At 40.3% G+C, this 17,901-nt stretch overlaps 1 protein-coding gene across 3 annotated transcripts in view; it reads left to right on the top strand.

Annotated features, from left to right (window-relative positions):
- The window catches only part of raly (RALY heterogeneous nuclear ribonucleoprotein), a 150,815-nt gene that overhangs the window by 115,707 nt on the left and 17,207 nt on the right, over positions 1 to 17,901 (top strand). For 2 of the 3 annotated variants that reach the window (XM_038268990.1, XM_038268989.1), the window contains exons 6-7: positions 9,966 to 10,088; positions 17,346 to 17,512. In XM_038268990.1, the coding sequence (XP_038124918.1) occupies positions 9,966 to 10,088; positions 17,346 to 17,512 (290 nt within the window). The remainder of the gene's footprint in view (positions 1 to 9,965; positions 10,089 to 17,345; positions 17,513 to 17,901) is intronic. The other variant, XM_038268991.1, reaches the window with a different exon arrangement.

Raw genomic sequence — 17,901 nt, 5'->3', positions numbered from 1 at the left:
TGCTCAGGGATCAAAGTAGATTTAAATTTAGAGTTTTGATATAAAATAAAAATACAGAGAGAACCTACATAATTGCCTTGTAATGCCATGGCAATCCAGACCTAAATTTAATGAATATTCTAACTAAAATGTTGAAATATTTAAAAGAAACAGAAAATATTTTAATCACAATACAAGGAAACATTTACATCATATTTAAATAGATAGAAACGAGAACAATGAGAGAAATATTCAAAGATCTATGCATCTTTTCATTGGGCTCTTTATTCTAAATTGGAAATTGCTGTGCGTCCCTAGAAATTCCAGACTGACGGTGCAGAAGCATACCAGCAAAACTGGTTTGCGACCAAACCCGAGCGACATTTGATGCGTGGGTTTGCAGAAGTCTAATATGCCCTTTAGATGAGTAACCTACACTGGAAAAAAATCCATATCTAGATAAGTCCTTTTTCCTTAAAATAAGTGCATTTGTTCTTGGATTGAGGAGGTAAAAGAGACACTTTGCCAATGGAACAAGACAATTTACACTTAAAATAAGAAACACAATTGCATTGTCTTATTTCAAGTGCATTTTATCTAATTATCTTATTTTAAGAGTAAAAATACTAATTCCATTGGCAAACTATCTCATTTACCTACTCAAATTAAGGGTAAATACACTTAATTTAGGAAGTTTTGACTTATTTCTAGATTGTTTTTGCAGTGTAGAAAAGGATTAGAGCAGGCATCCCCAAAATCGGTCCTCAAGGCCCCCTGTCCTGCAGGTTTTAGAGGTTTCTCTGCTTCAGCACAGCTGGTTATAATGATTGCAGTAGACCAAAAGCCTGTTAATCAGCTTTCAATTAAAATCAGCTGTGCTGGAGCAAGGAAACCTCTAAAACCTGCAGGACAGGGGGCCTTGAGGACCGATTTTGGGGATGCCTGGATTAGAGCAGTTTTCCCCCCAGGTCCCGGGTACAGGTGGTGGAAGAAGCAGGGAAGTGAAAAAAACTGGGAATAGTCTGATAATGAGGGATGAGGTTGGTGAAAGTTGTGTGTGAGAGAGAAAGTGGGCCAGGAGCAAAATCAAGGGGGTCTTGAAAGATGATTGGCTTCAGAGAAGGTGAGGCTGGAAGTTGATTGGCTGGAGCTGAATGAGGGACATCACAGGTGGTTCAGGTGAAGCGGATAAGACTCTTCCAGGTTACGTTTCATTTCTTGTCTTTAATCTGTCATTTAGGTTAATCAACCATCAGAATGGATAAAAATATATATAATCCTTAAGTTTTATTGCGAAACCCCTGATATTTTATACAACTTCTTTGAAAAGATGCCTTATAGACGTCAACATTAATTATAGCACATTTGCTTTCACTAAATATTGTTAAAAATACTGTAGCAACAAGGCAAACAATATGTCCTGTGTTTTACATTTTCTGCAAACCAAAGATAAAGTTTCATTTCCAAAACTAACAGAACTATGACAGCTCAGCTCTGCAGAAAGCCATGTCTTTAGGAGCTAAACAACCGCTATTCAATGTGCAGCATTTAGTACAATTAACACATTTTCCTCCAAGGCCACTGTTTCTCGTTAAAGCAGATACTAACACAAATAATCCATGGCCCTAACTGCACTATTCAGATAAGTGATTCTGCCCTAGCTTTGACGCCCATACCCATTTGAGGTAATTGGAGCAAGCCGTCGCTTTTACGCTGTTCCCAGCAGATCAACACCTGTGATGCTGCCTGTCCATCAAATTTACTGGTGTACAAGAAACAACAAATTAAAAGGTTCCTTCTTTGGGTTTTAGTATGTTTATAAGTAAATGCAATATATTACATGCATTTTTTCAACATGTTAAAATGTTTTTCTTAATAAATCAAAATCAACATGTTAAAGTTCTGGCCCTAAAGAAAATGTAAGTTGTCCTTTAAATTGTTTTATCTTAGCATCCCATTGAGGCCTCTACTAATGGTCTGGTCCCATAAGTTTGCCTCCCTCTAGTGGTCTGGAGCAGTTCTGTCGTGCAAAACTCGTTTGCAGGTTTTCTTAACTTGCAATTTTTTTTGTTTTTGTGTTTGCAACATTTTTGAATTTGCTGTACAATTATGTTTTTTGTTTTGTTTTTTTTTTCTATTTGCACCCTTGGGCCACTGGACTAACTAACCTCGTTGCCAGTAAAGAAAAGCTGCAACTATCAATGATGTAGCCGATTATGGAGGACCAACTCTGCCATATTTAAAAATAAATACATAAATAAATGAATGCTCAATAAATAAATAAGCATACAATTAATTGCCACCAAAAATACAATAAACAAATAAATCGAAATTAAATTATACAGTGAGACATAAATGTATATAACTCTTTTAACTAGCTTAAGTAACTGGGGAGGAAATAAAATGCATGAATGTTTTTTTTACAAGGAAATTATATGATTTTCCATTTAAGCACATGGAAAACGTCATAAAATTCTGGTAAACCACGTTAAATTTTAAAGCTATAATAATATGAAATGTGAAGGTGTTTTCTAGAGGCTGGAGGACTTTTGTAAAGCACTAAAATGTGTTTTTATGCAGCAATTAAAAGGTGAAATAGTGTTTGAAATGTAAAGAATGGTAAGGCGAAGGAAAAGTGGAAAACATGTCAAACAAAGAGGCGATGGGCCGATTAAACGAGGGTTGAGTAATAGCTGTTGCAATGTGGTAGCGATTATGTTTAATGCAGAGAAACAAAAACAGCCACCAGATGTGTTGAACGTCTTCGGTTAGTTCACTCCATCTGTCCACCCCTGCCCTGCTTAGCCTCTGCTTTCTCAGGAATCTGTTTATCCACAAATATGGCATCTGGTTGTTTTTCATCTCAATGGAGCCAAGCCATGAGGAGTCGGACGGTTGGAAAAAAAGGAGAAAGAGGCATTGATAAAAGGTTGATAACTTCACATTGAGGCCAGACAGGAAACTGGAGGCTGGAACAGCTGAGTCAGCAGCACCGAGACGGAAAGGAATATACCTCAGTGACAAGATCAGGGAAATGGGTCTAATTTGGTTTGCATGTAGATCAGAGACGGATATTAGATAACCCTGACCTACAGGAAGCTGGTCCTGGAGTGCGCCCAAAAAGCCAAAGGGGTGCTGTTGTTCTGTCAGATGAGCAAACCCGATCAGACCAACATACTGTAACGCTTAAGCTGGGCATTCACTGTACGATTTATTTGCCCTTTTCGGAGCGACTTTCCAGTCGTGCGAGAATTTTCCAATTGGGCCGACTTTCAGCCTTATGATGCTTGGTGTAGTGAACGGAGGTAACAGGGGGGCGACCTGCCTCTAATGACCACCTCCTCATCAGGAATCGTAAGGTCGGGAGAAAATCAAACATGTTTGAAATTCAGTCGGCCGTCGTAAGGTGGTCATGGGAAAATCACTCAAACAAGGATTCTTCTTCTTCTTCTTCTTCCTCTCAGATAAAAACACAGAAGCATGACAGGGGTGCAATGAGTGAAATGGAGTTCTTTCTGTAACAGGGTTCCCGCGGGTCCTTAAAAAGTCTTAAAAGGTATTGAATTTTTCAAAATAAAACTAAGGCCTTAATTGATATTAAAATGTCTTAAATCAGTCTTTCGTATGTCTTAATTTTTCATCATAAACAGGATTATTTTTATTACGATTTATTTTTGTAATCTAAATAAAACGTTAAAATTAACAATTTATTTTTTTAATTATTTTTTTTAATAAAAAAAATAAATAACGTCTCGCCATTATTGTTTCTGTCTCGATGGCGGAACCAATAAAAGCGTTGTTGCGGTCGGGACATTTGGGAGATGCTCCATTAACTTTTTGTCTGGAACATATGAGCAAGTGTAAATGGAACCAAAATTGTCTCCTGCCAAGAGTTTTCTCCATGGCTTAAAACCAGGGAACATACATGAGGCTCAGTGGATTTATGCAAGAAGTCATTCAAGCTCGGAACGATGGGAATTAAGGCAGTGGAGTCGCACATGCGAAGCACGAAACACAAAGCGTCAAAATGGAGTTAGAGAGAAACAGCCGGTATTTCTCAGTTTAGTTCCACCCTTGTCTCTGCAACGCCTCCACTTATCACCAAATCAAACATACTAAGAAAACCATACAAAGAAAAATGGCTGCAAAAAAGACTTAGCACTGGTTATGTTGGGGCTTTAAAACTGATTTGTTTTGTTCCCTGCTAAAACAAAGTTTGTGAATTCAGTTAAATAATTGTTCAAATATATCCGTCATTTGTGTGTTTTTAGCTTTCTTCCTGTTTGGGAAGCTTTTCAACATTTGAAACATTAGTGCAGTGGTTTATGTTGAAATAAACCTTTGGGTTAAGTTGTCGCAAGCAGGTTTTTCTTGTGTTTCTTGTGAATTTCGTCTTAAATTTTTATTTGAAGTGGCATTAAAAAGTCTTGAATTTAACTTGCCTTATGCTCTAGGAACCTTGTGTAAAACTGACAGACTGCAGTAGCCACGTTTGCTCAGCCATGTCTTTGTCCAAATATGTCGTCTCCTTTTCTTTTTAAAGCTTTCAGCACAGAATTGCACAAATAGCCAAGGCAGCGCGTTTCACTCTAGTGAGCTTCATATTCCTCTTCTACTGGTTTGGCTTCCAGATAGACGAGTCCGAGTAGCTCCATCTCACTGCGGAGCTGAGTCCCACCTGGTTTCTAGACGTACAGTGTGAGCAGGTAGATCACAGTGTGAGAACGTACATGGTGAGCTGTGAATTTTGAAACCCTGCGGTTTCATCGTACAGTGTGAGCTGTAGCTGCCATTGAAAAAATCGCACACTTTAGGGTTGCGTTTAAGGAAGGAGACAACTTTCAAAAACTCACAACTACACTGGTACTGGGAATTCCACATTGTTGTCCTTTAATAAACACGCTCTTCACCAACCTTATAAAGCCCGGCTGAATGGCTGCTATATTCTCAAACAGGAAAAATGATCAGAGTCCAAACAAGCTGTAACATTACAAAGAAAAATAGGGAATTACCATCCGTCTGAGTACCTGTATCGCTCTGCATCACAAGTCTCCCACGTTCTCTACAGAGAAGCAGTGACACGTAGCAATACCACAGTATCTTAAAGAGGCTCTACTCGGTTACTACTGTTACAATACCCATAGTCAATACCTATTTATCCCTTTACTTTTCTATGAAAAATACACTTTAAACTACCTCAACGGGCGTGTATCCCTTTAGTCATGTACAAAAAAACTATTTAATTACTTATTGGTGTTTTTTGAAGCATATGGCGATCTGACCTTAATTTTTTTTGTACTGTTACCTCCACCAGGCTTGTTTGGTGGGGGTAACATTAAAGGAGACCACACAAGGATTTTCTTTAAAGTAAAAATTGAATTTATTAAATTATACTAAAGAAACAATATCTGAAAAGTGATAAATAAAATGGGGAATAGAAAATGGCTTACTGCAAAACCAATAACTAAACAGAAATAAGCAAATGCAACCAAACCTAACAAAACCCGACCATAGGACAGGATACAAACCAAACCAAGCCAAACAGGGTTCTGAGGAGGTAAGAGAGAGAAGCCTCCTGTCTGCTGCTTGCATGACAGCTTTTAAAGCAGACGAGCACCAATTAGGGCAAAACAGATCCCCTGCAGAAGGCCTGCAACCAGAACCCTGCAAGGAAAAGTGGAGAAACCCACTGCAGCCACAACAGTACATGACTAAAGGGATACACGCTCATTGAGGTAGTTTAAAGTCTATTTTCCGTGTAAAACTACAGGGATAAACGCTGACATCTTGTGCATGTGTAGTGATGAGGCTGCAGGTAAAGGAGAGGTCAGAGTCTGACAAACTGCTGTCAGCAAGTACAGTTTGATGGATTCAGGACTGAGGGTTTGTGGAAGGGCAGGAGAAGTTGCTCAGCATGAGGCCACACATTAATAATTTCATCAGACCATATTTTTCTGCCTGTTGACCTGCTTTTGTCAGCAAGTGTATTTCTCAAGATTTTGACTGGATTCTCTTCAGGAAAACTGTATGACTGCAGAATTATAGACATATGATTCATACTGATCTCCCCTCTTATAGTACTTATTTTTTATTGACATGAGTTGAGTAAGTTTAACATTTTTTTAGGCAATCTTCCTTTTTTCCCACCATAATAAAAAAAATGATGATAATCAGAAATGTGGCTTAACTGGTCTGTGTTAACATTTATGAGTAATAAGAGGGTTTCAGCAGCTGCTCTGGGACTTGATCTCTAGCTGCTCTTAAATCTGTTTTTGTTGGTATGAAACGTTGCACTGGGATGGATCATCAGTGGTGTAACCGCTGGTCAAGGGGTGTCCTGGGTCTCTGCACATCATTCAGCCAGGGTTCACCAGGTCCCAGCAGTGGAGCAGTGCTCTTCATTAACACATATTACATCTCTATCTTTACAGGGAGAATTTTGTTCCATTATTTCTGTGAGAAAAGAACAAGTTTCATACATAGACATTTGAAATTAAACCAGAAGTTAACCCTGTATTGCCAAATATATCGTATTTGATACATACGGTGTCATGATGTGGTAGGTTTTCTAGCCCAGATGCAGAACTCACGGACACAGAGGCAGGTTAAAAGTCCAATATTTATTGGAAACACAGGGTTCTGCCCTGGAGGCGGAGAGGACAGAGCAGGTTAGGTTCTGGTACAGGTTAACAGGTTAACAGACTTACAGGTTAACAGACTTACAGGTTAACAGACTTACAGGTTAACAGGTTTCTAACAGGCAGGGTGGCTCAGGCTTGCTACCATGGAAAGGACAACAATCCGGCTCAGAGGGAAGCTCTCCCTCAGCTTGAGTAGGGAGAGCTTAATCAACAGAGCTGATGGGGATCAGGTGTGAGCGCTGAGCAGCAGCTCCCAGGAAAGGATCCACGGCGCCCTCTGGTGGGCAAGCCTCTGGATACCAACTGTAACAGAAGCACACAGGAAGGGATCCACGTCGCCCTCTGGAGGGCAAACCTCTGGATCCCAACATACGGTTTCTGAAATGTTTTGCGTCTGACACCTTTTATATAATTTAATGGTAAAAACTTTGCTCAAAATCCTATTGTACACAATCAGATATACCTGATAACAGAGGGCAGAAGACTACACAAAAAATAATCTTGACTTATCGCATAGTAATAAATTATTAATATCAAAAATGTATTTTTGTTTTTTCTTTTTGCATATTTCGTTAAAAGGCCAAATAAGGACTTCAAACCAAAAGAAAAAAGTAATTTTCTGTTTTGTTTTATTCTTGGATCGGGCTTTAAAGGGTTAAACTTTTAAAAAATGTATCTTTTTTGTTCAGGTTTTGTGGATAACTTTGCTGTTTCTCTGATTTTACTTTTTAAAGATTTTTTCCATTTTTTTTTTTATGCTTAATTTTTTTTTCAATTTTGTTACAGATTTTATATATTTAAAATTTTTATTTGTTAAAATTTTCTATTTCTCAGATTGAGTTTTATGTATTGTATTTTTTTCTAATTACATTTTACAGAACAATACAAAAGTTCCCTCATGATGATGATGATGATGATGATGATGATGATGATGATGATGGTGCTTTTTTTCAGACAGACATCTCACCAACAAAACGGAAAAAAATACTTTCAGTTTTCTAAATCTAAATACAATACCTTACTATTAAATTTACGTACTCAAATACATGTTAATGCACAAGTTATTCAGTGACTGTGATTCTAACAAGGAATATGATGAAGTTTAACTTATATATTCATCCCCTTTTTCCATTCATTAATTCATAGCATATATAGTCTCCTTGTTTCCAGTATCCTTTCCAAAAGGGGGGAAAAAAAGAAAAACAAAACAATAATAATAATAACTATATTAATATTTCCTGAACCAGATGAAAAAAATACATACACCTATATATACACTACTCAAAAAAATTAAAGGAATCTAATTAAACTTGTGGGATATTGATTTGGTCAGTTAAGTAGCAGAGGGGGTTGTTAATCAGTTTCACCTTCTTTGGTGTTAATGAAATTAACAAGAGGTGAACTAGAGGGGCAACAATGAGACGACCATCAAAACAGGAATGGTTTTACAGGTAGAGGCCATTGACATTTTTTCCCCTCCTCATCTTTTCTGACTCTTTTTCACCAGTTCTGCATTTGGCTAGGGTCACTGTCACTACTGTTAGCATGAGGCGCTACCTGGACCCTGCAGAGGTTGCACAGGCAGTCCAACTCCTCCAGGATGGCACATCAATACGTGCCATTGCCAGAAGGTTTGCTGTGTCTCCCAGCACTATCTCAAGAGCATGGAGGAGATTCTAGGAGACAGGCAGTTACTCCAGGAGAGGTGGACAGGGCCGTAGAAGGTCTACAACCCATCAGCAGGACCGCTATCTGATCCTTTGTGCAAGAAATGACCTCCAGCAGGCCACTGGTGTGAATGTCTCTGACCAAACAATCAGAAACAGACTTCATGAGGGTGGCCTGAGGGCCCGACATCCTCTAGTGTGCCCTGTGCTCACTGCCCGGCACCGTGGAGCTCCATTGGCATTTACCACAGAACACCGGAATTGGCAAGTCTGCCACTGGCGCCCTGTGCTTTTCACATTTGAGAGCAGGTTCACCCTGAGCACATGTGACAGACATGAAAGGGTCTGGAGAAGCCGTGGAGAACGTTATGCTGCCTGTAACATCGTTCAGCATGACCGGTTTGGTGTGGGATCAGTGATGGTCTGGGGAGGCATATCCATGGAGGGACGCACAGACCTATACAGGCTAGACAACACAGCCCTGACTGCCATTAGGTATCGGGATGAAATCCTTGCACCCATTGTCAGACCCTATGCTGGTGCAGTGGGTCCTGGGTTCCTCCTGGTGCACGACAACGCCCGGCCTCATGTGGTGAGAGTATGCAGGCAGTTCCTGGAGGATGAAGGAATTGATGCCATTGATTGGCCCCCCACCCCCCGCTTGCCTGACCTAAATCCAATAGAGCACCTCTGGGACATTATGTTTCCATCCATCCCACGCCGCCAGGTTGCACCTCAGACTGTCCAGGAGCTCAGAGATGCCCTGGTCTGGGAGGAGATACCCCAGGATGCCATCCGTCGTCTCATTAGGAGCGTGCACCGACGTCGTCAGGCATGCATACATGAATGTGGGGGCCATACAGATGACTGAATACCATTTTGAGTTGCTGCAATGAAATTTCAGCAAAATTGACTAGCCTGCTGCATCATTTTTTCACTATAAGTTTTGAGGTGACTTTGAATTCAGCCCTCTGTAGGTTGATCATTTTCATTTCCATCAAATGATCTGGCATCCTTTTGTTCCTAACACATCACCCAGTCCATATCAGTAGAAATAAACAGCAAGATTTTTTGCCACATTGAGATCTGATGTGTTTTCAAAGAGTTCCTTTATTTTTTTGAGCAGTGTATATATATATATATATATATATATATATATATATATATATATAATTAATTAGTTTTAAGTAAACACAAATCACTTTGTGTTAATGGAAGATAAATAAATGAAGCTTTAAACTACATTTCCTTTAAGTTTTATTTTTATGAAGGCGTTTTTATGCTTTAGTATCCAGAACTAGACTTATGAAAATATTTCAGCATCTTCAAGAAATAAAATCACAAAACAATCTTTTCAAAAGATGGTAACTTCCCATGTTTTACTGATCAAGATGATTTTTCCAGAGTTTCTTAATGACCGGATTCCTGCCAGACATTAAAAGCTTCTTATTTCTTGTGGAGATAAAGAAGGTAAAGCAACAGCTGTACAAACAATGCAGATTAACTAAACTGTTGTGTCTGCTGTTGGACTCTTTACAAGGCTTTGGTCAGGGATAAATTATATCCTAATAATTTAGGATAATAGAGAATGTGTCCTCTAGAGTAAATGTGTAAAGTGGCTCATTGTTTATTTTATTCCATCCATTTTATTTGTTCTTCTCCCCTTGTTTGTCTGCAGCAGCCATGAAAGGAACAGAGCTGCAGGCCATCAAGTCGGAGCTGACTCAGATCAAAAGCAACATCGAGGCTTTGCTGGGCAGGCTGGAGCAGATCACAGAGGAGGCACGGATCACTGCCACAGGTGACGCACACTTGCAAGAGCGACGGGATTCAAAGCAAAAATAAAAAAAACAACTTTTGTTTCCAATCACAGAGAAAATACGGCAGAAATGTCGACCTTTAGTTGTAAATCAATGACTTGCAGACTGAAATAATTGGTTTCCCTTCAAATATATATTACTAATATTATAATTTATTGTTGACTCCGTGAGTGTTTGTTTTTTACTGCTGGCTGCACCACATATTGCCCTACAGGAACAACAAAGACTCCTTCAACCTTGAATGGTCTGGTAACATGGCTGCATACTTTAGCACTATAACAGACAACAATAAATGCCTTTCATTAACCCTTTATAGGGCAATCAGTGGAATACTTTGACATTTTAAAATTTCAAGCAAATAGTGTTAATGTCAATGTAATAACAAGGAAAGAAAGAAAAACAAAGAAAAGTTAGCTTTTGACCTTTTCTTTTTACTTGTTAAAGTCGTAGGGAAATCTAATTTAAATGTCAAATCACTCTGGCTTAAACATGTATATAAATGTTCTTTTTATCAGGCCATATTTTCCCAAAATTTAGAAAATTTCTATTTAAAAATAAATCCTTTCTTAAAATCTGTGGGGGTTTTCCGTTATCTTCTGCAGGCCAGTTAGTTCTACTGAACACCTAAATTCATCCAATCATCTATCAACGGTCATCTGTCAATCAAATGTTTTCGGTCATAGCATCTTGATTCATATGTCGCAGATAAAATACGCAACGGTTGAAACCAGAATCCTTTCCTTTCCCATTGAGTTGCGTCCCAGTGTTCACGGGGATGGACGTCTGTGTCTTCAGCAGGCGTAGAGCTAACAGAACTGGCAGCGTTGCGAGGCAAGGGCTCAAACATGTACGGCTGGAAGCCTTCTACACCAAACCAAGCTTCTGCCGCCCTGGCGTCCTCTTCCACAACATCTTCGTCCCCGCTTTCCTCCTCTAAATAAAAAATGGATGACGGAGGAGACTCATCCACGACCTCCGACACTAAACTCTCCTCCTCTTGCATGTTTCCTCTGTCCATAGCGTTCCTTGACAGTGTCGTTTCTAAGTCACCAATTTAGTGCTACTTGGTCCCAATGGAATTTCCCATTGGGAACCTACTAGCACTAAGTTGCTAACTGGTTAGCAACGATGCTTCCAACAAACCGGCCACAACCAAACTTGCTTTCGGACCTTCGGCCACAATAATTCCACCCCCTTAATAAACGACCAATCACATTCACTTTATTCACTCGTGCACCAACGGTTGGAACAGCTGCTTCCCTACAACTTTTACCCTTTTTTTTTTATTTATCTACAGGAGGGAACATATCATTCAAGGGCTCATCTAATTGGTCAAATGCCAAAATAATATGTACAGCCATTGCTGAATGCTTGGATATAGATCTTGTGCTTCTAGACCTCACTGAGGGACCGGGGGTGCTCCATTTGTAAGGGGTATGTTAGTGAACAAAAACAGTAACTTGCCCTATAAAGGGTTTAAAACCTGTGTCTCTATGAGAGTCCAGCAGCTTCTACATGCAGGACCTTATGTAGAGCTCTGATTCTTTTCTTCTTTTTTTTTAAGACTTATCAAATTACTCGAAATATTTTCTTTGAAATACATTTTTTTGATGCACCACTAAGAATAACTCAGAAGTGGATGTGGACGATCTTGTAGGAGAAGAATACCATCTGTTTGGGTGTTTTTATAAAGACTCAAATGACCATAAGTGGGGCCTTGACAGTTTCAGTTAAACCCAACCTTTATTCAAAGCTCTGAGGAACATTCAAGCAGTGGCCTTATTCTCAGCCATGTTGGGAGGATTATTCCCAGAATAATGAGAACCAGTCTCGTTCCAGCGGTTGCCACTTTTCCACTCAAACAGCCACTTGTCGGCCTTTGAAGTGTCATTAGACGACCTATAAACAGCAAAGGAGCGAAGCCTCATTGTCGTGATCATATGCACATAAGGAGCAGGGGTCAGGAGGTCACAGGGGTGCCCCAATAATGCACAAAGCTTTCCAAAGTCAAAGTATATTGGCAGCTCCCAGATAACCTCTAACCCAGAAACACTGAGCTCCACAACTTTTAACCGCGGTAATGTGACGCTTTGGAGGAACGATTTACTGAGCAGCAGGTCATTCATCTGCCCTTTAGAGACGGTCAAACAACCAGCTAACAATTCATCTCAAACTGTTAGAAAATCCCCTCTCTAGACTTGCTTTGGTTAAAGCTATTTGTTTAAGATGAAGCGTTACTTTTCAGAGTATATCTTACTTTTTTAATGTAATATATTGTTCTGTTTGTAAATCTGGTAGGAACAGGGAGAACGTAAGATGTAGTATAAGGGCCATGGTAGATGTAATAACAAGTTAGAAGTACATGTCCAAAACATTTGCAGGTGAATTTAACATGTTTGCAAGGAAAAAATATTGAAATGATCTGGTGTCAAAAGGTCGCAAATTTGTCAAATAAAAAAAGACTCAGATTTCCATGACTAAAGCTGGTCGACATTTCAACCTGGAGAGACTCGCACAGAGAAAAGGAGAAAAGACGCTATTAGAAACATTTTATTGGCATGAATGCAAATAAATTCTGTGGCGCTCGGACCCCGGCAGGAGACATGATGCTGCAAGTCATCATGAGCCTGGATTAGATAGATAGATAGATAGATAGATAGATAGATAGATAGATAGATAGATAGATAGATAGATAGATAGATAGATAGATAGATAGATAGATAGATAGATAGACAGACAGACAGACAGACAGACAGACAGACAGACAGACAGACAGACAGACAGACAGACAGACAGACAGACAGACAGACAGACAGACAGACAGACAGACAGACAGACAGACAGAAAGAAAGAAAGAAAGAAAGAAAGAAAGAAAGAAAGAAAGAAAGAAAGAAAGAAAGAAAGAAAGAAAGAAAGAAAGAAAGAAAGAAAGAAAGAAAGAAATCCAACAGTTGCATTTCTGAATTCTCTGGTGCACCACTTTGCACAAGTGAATAAAGTGAATGTGATTGGTCGTTTATCAAGGGGGCGGGATTGTTGTGGTGGAAGGTTTGCAAGCACGTTTGGTTGTGGCCGGTTTGTGGGAAGCATGTTGCTAACCAGTTAGCAACTTAGTGCTAGTAGGTTCCCAATGGGAAATTCCATTGGGACCAAGTAGCACTAAATTGGTGACTTAGAAACTACACTGTCAAGGAACGCTATGGACAGAGGAAACATGCAAGAGGAGGAGAGTTTAGTGTCGGAGGTCGTGGATGAGTCTCCTCCGTCATCCATTTTTTATTTAGAGGAGGAAAGCGGGGACGAAGATGTTGTGGAAGAGGACGCCAGGGCGGCAGAAGCTTGGTTTGGTGTAGAAGGCTTCCAGCCGTACATGATTGAGCCCTTGCCTCGCAACGCTGCCAGTTCTGTTAGCTCTACGCCTGCCGAAGACACAGACGTCCATCCCCGTGAACACTGGGACGCAACTCAATGGGAAAGGAAAGGATTCTGATTTCAACCTTTGCGTATATTAGCTGCGACACATGAATCAAGATGCTATGACCGAAAAAAATTGATTGACAGATGATCGTTGATATATGATTGGCTGAATTTAGGTGTTCAGGCTGACGTAGAACTAACTGGCCTGCAGAAGATTTTAAGAAAGGATTTTTTTTTGAAAATATCTACATTTCGGGACAATATGGTCTGAATAAGAGTACATTAATATACATGTTTAAGCCAGAATGATTTAAAATTTAAATATGACTTCCCTATGACTTTAAAAGTCCTTCTACTAAAATGGTTTATTAAGGAAATTCAACTGATCTCTGTCTGATCCCGTGGTCCCAGTTCTGAATCTAGGACCAGACAAACTTTTGAGCAACATTTTTTAACCTCAATAATTATAGAAAGATAGGCCCTGCTCTCACATTTTAAATTTGATGGGGATAACCTTGCGCCACTAATTATATCATCAGTTTATATTGGCTTTAATTCAGAGGCGGCAGTAGATTTTTTTGACTTTGACTGAAAGTCAAAAAGTTTTTGTCATCATCTTTTTTATCCGTCACCTTCATTTTTTAATGATAGGTTGATAAACAGTAGCCTTTATAGTGTAGTAAAACGTGAGTCAAATGTGTCATTAAAGAGTGAAACATGAGGGTGCTGTGATTGGTCACAAATGGAGGAGGAAGTTGGGTGCTCAATGGCAATAAAGATGTGACCTCGTTTCGTCTTTAATGAGTCTAACCTTGTTTTCAAAGAATGGATGTATGTGTTGCAGTAAAGTGAAATGAGGATGGAACAAGACAATTTACATTCAAAATAAGAAAAAACAATTGCATCATCTTATTTCAAGTACATATTATCTAATTATATTATTTTAAGAGTAAAAAAATCTCCTCCATTGGCAAATCTTATTTACCTACTCAAATTAAGGGTCAATATGCTTAATTTAAGACATTTTTATTGACAAAGATGCCGCTGTTGCCGACAAAGGGAAGGCAGGCAGGTCTTAGAGAAGATCAAGGCTGAGTCTGGCAGACTTGAACTGGAGTAGCTGACAGCACCAGGCTAGACTTCGTTGGAAGGGAAGGTCAGACGTGGCTAGCACCTGTCCAATCAGATGTAGCCAGAAGCTGCTTTGTTTCCAATGAGGCTGAATGACAGGAAAGGGAAGAGTAACAAACTTTTGGGAAGACATAGAAGTAGAGAGATTAGTTTATATTCTGGCAGCAAGTAGACAGTGAGGCAGGTATATAAATGATGAGGAGAGTTTAATCCCAAGGTTCTGGGTAACTCTTTGTAAATTCATCCACACATCCACCCAAACACACATACACTATATTGCCAAAAGTATTTGCTCACCCATCCAAATTATTGGAATCAGGTGTTCCAATCACTTCCATGGCCACAGGTGTATAAATTCAAGCACCTAGGCATGCAGACTGTTTTTACAAACATTTGTGAAAGAATGGGTCGCTCTCAGGAGCTCAGTGAATTCCAGCGTGGAACTGTGATAGGATGCCACCTGTGCAACAAATCCAGTCGTGAAATTTCCTCGCTCCTAAATATTCCACAGCCAACTGTCAGCTGTATTATAAGAAAATGGAAGTGTTTGGGAACGACAGCAACTCAGCCACGAAGTGGTAGGCCACGTAAACTGACGGAGCGGGGTCAGCGGATGCTGACGCGCATAGTGCGAAGAGGTCGCCAACTTTCTGCAGAGTCAATCACTACAGACCTCCAAACTTCATGTGGCCTTCAGATTAGCTCAAGAACAGTGCGCAGAGAGCTTCATGGAATGGGTTTCCATGGTCGAGCAGCTGCATCCAAGCCATACATCACCAAGTGCAATGCAAAGCGTCGGATGCGGTGGTGTAAAGCACGCCGCCACTGGACTCTAGAGCAGTGGAGACGCGTTCTCTGGAGTGACGAATCGCGCTTCTCCATCTGGCAATCTGATGGACGGGTCTGGGTTTGGCGGTTGCCAGGAGAACGGTACTTGTCTGACTGCATTGTGCCAAGTGTAAAGTTTGGTGGAGGGGGGATTATGGTGTGGGGTTGTTTTTCAGGAGCTGGGCTTGGCCCCTTAGTTCCAGTGAAAGGAACTCTGAATGCTTCAGCATACCAAGACATTTTGGACAATTCCATGCTCCCAACTTTGTGGGAACAGTTTGGAGCTGGCCCCTTCCTCTTCCAACATGACTGTGCACCAGTGCACAAAGCAAGGTCCATAAAGACATGGATGACAGAGTCTGGTGTGGATGAACTTGACTGGCCTGCACAGAGTCCTGACCTCAACCCGATAGAACACCTTTGGGATGAATTAGAGCGGAGACTGAGAGCCAGGCCTTCTCGTCCAACATCAGTGTGCGACCTCACAAATGCGCTTCTGGAAGAATGGTCAAAAATTCCCATAAACACACTCCTAAACCTTGTGGACAGCCTTCCCAGAAGAGTTGAAGCTGTTCTAGCTGCAAAGGGTGGACCGACGTCATATTGAACCCTATGGATTAGGAACGGGATGTCACTTAAGCTCATATGTGAGTCAAGGCAGGTGAGCAAATACTTTTGGCAATATAGTGTATCTGTGCCCTCACAGTTTCCCAGCAGCTGGCTGTGTGTGGTTACGCAGGGTCAAAACTCCACAACGGATCGGTTGATTTCGGTGAATCATGCATTAATGAAATTGTTAGAGGCTGTAGATTGTCTCAAGATCCAGACAGGAAAGATTTCTGGCTAAGCAGTTTACTTTCTTGCTTTTTGGCTTGTATCTATGCAATGCTTTGGTTTAGTGGAAAGTGAAGCACATGACTGGATTCTATGGGATCTCTGCTTTTCTGTGTGTTTTGTGGTGGTTTGATGCAGGATTGTGGCTCTGGAGACAGCAATGTTCATAAGTTGCTATTGTGCCATGTATTTACGTTCTATTTACGTTTTATTTCATTTGGATGTAAATTTATTGTGTTTTGCTTACTTTAAACAGGTATGTGCTGGACTGTAGCCTAGATTGTACAGTTTAATTTGATATGATACATTATACATGATACAATTCATACTATATTCTTTGTCATTAATGCATCGCTTATGTTGTTGAGTAACTGTGACAAGAGGTACCACTCTGGTGCAAATATGTCTGACGTCATACACACTCTGCTTTGTTTTAAAAACATATAAATATAAAAAATATTACCGCGGATGTCTGGGGGACAGTGATTGGCCTACATGTTCTGAATGCTGGCGTACCATAAAGAATAAATGATGAACAGTTTAGTTTGTTTTATCAAACCTTTTTCAAAGGTTATATCTTTAACATGTAGTTTTTTTTAAGTAGTAATTAAAATTAAAAACATAGACAAGTACGGGGTATCGCAGGCTAACAAAAGAGGCCAAACGACTCCCATTCCAAAGGGGGGGACCCGTTCATCCGTTTCTATTTGCATATTTTCTAAACTAAATCAAGGCTTTGTTGGGCTGCTGGATAAAACCTGGAACTCAACGCTATTTCTGACATTTTGAATTGAAAAGCTTCCTGGATGGAAGAGAAACGTCTTCAAACTTGGAAACAAGTCCAGTGTTTTGTTTATTAACTTGTTTGAATGACTATGACCTGGACGACTGAGAACCTCCACCAGCAAACGCGGGTTTGCTTTAAATGTGCTTCAGCTATCACATTTCAGTGTTTACTTAGTCTGCTTTGCAGATGTTCTTGTGCCAAATCCATGTTGCATCTTGAGTTTCTTTGTGCATTGATGCAGATCTGATCAAAGCAGAGGAGTGTCAGAGCGAGGAGGCATGGCAGGGAGGGGAGGAGACCAACTCAGAGCTGGAGGACGAGGAGGAGCAGAGACAGAGCAGCGAAGCTGAAGACGAGGAGGAGGAGGAAGAAGGAGAGCACCGACAGGATGACGCCAACAACCATGAGGTGTGTGAACAACTTCATGAAACTTTGGAAACGTCTTATAAATAAAGAGGGTCTGCTGACTCAATATTAACACATTGCCAAGGTTTTCACATGAAAACTTAAAAATCAACTGGACATTGTTTCCAAGTTTGAAGACGTTTCACTTCCCATCCAGGAAGCTTTTTCTTCTTCTGTTCCCCTCCACCCCTTTACAGCGAAACAGAAGACCTCACCTATTTAGCCAGGACAACAATTCCCTCTAACGACCCCCCTTTCAGAGACATAGGCAGGTATGGGGCATTGCAGGCTAACAAAGAAGCCAAACGACCCCCATTCCAAAGGGATGGATGGACCCGTTCATCCGTTTGTATTTGCATGTTTTCTAAACTAAAACAAGACTTTCTTGGGCT

This window comes from Cyprinodon tularosa, unplaced genomic scaffold (genome assembly GCF_016077235.1).
Source record: "Cyprinodon tularosa strain WSP-4 unplaced genomic scaffold, ASM1607723v1 ctg714, whole genome shotgun sequence".
In the NCBI taxonomy this organism is placed as follows: domain Eukaryota; kingdom Metazoa; phylum Chordata; class Actinopteri; order Cyprinodontiformes; family Cyprinodontidae; genus Cyprinodon; species Cyprinodon tularosa.
Note: the sequence above shows the minus strand (reverse complement) of the source record. Positions and strands in the feature narration are given on the sequence as shown.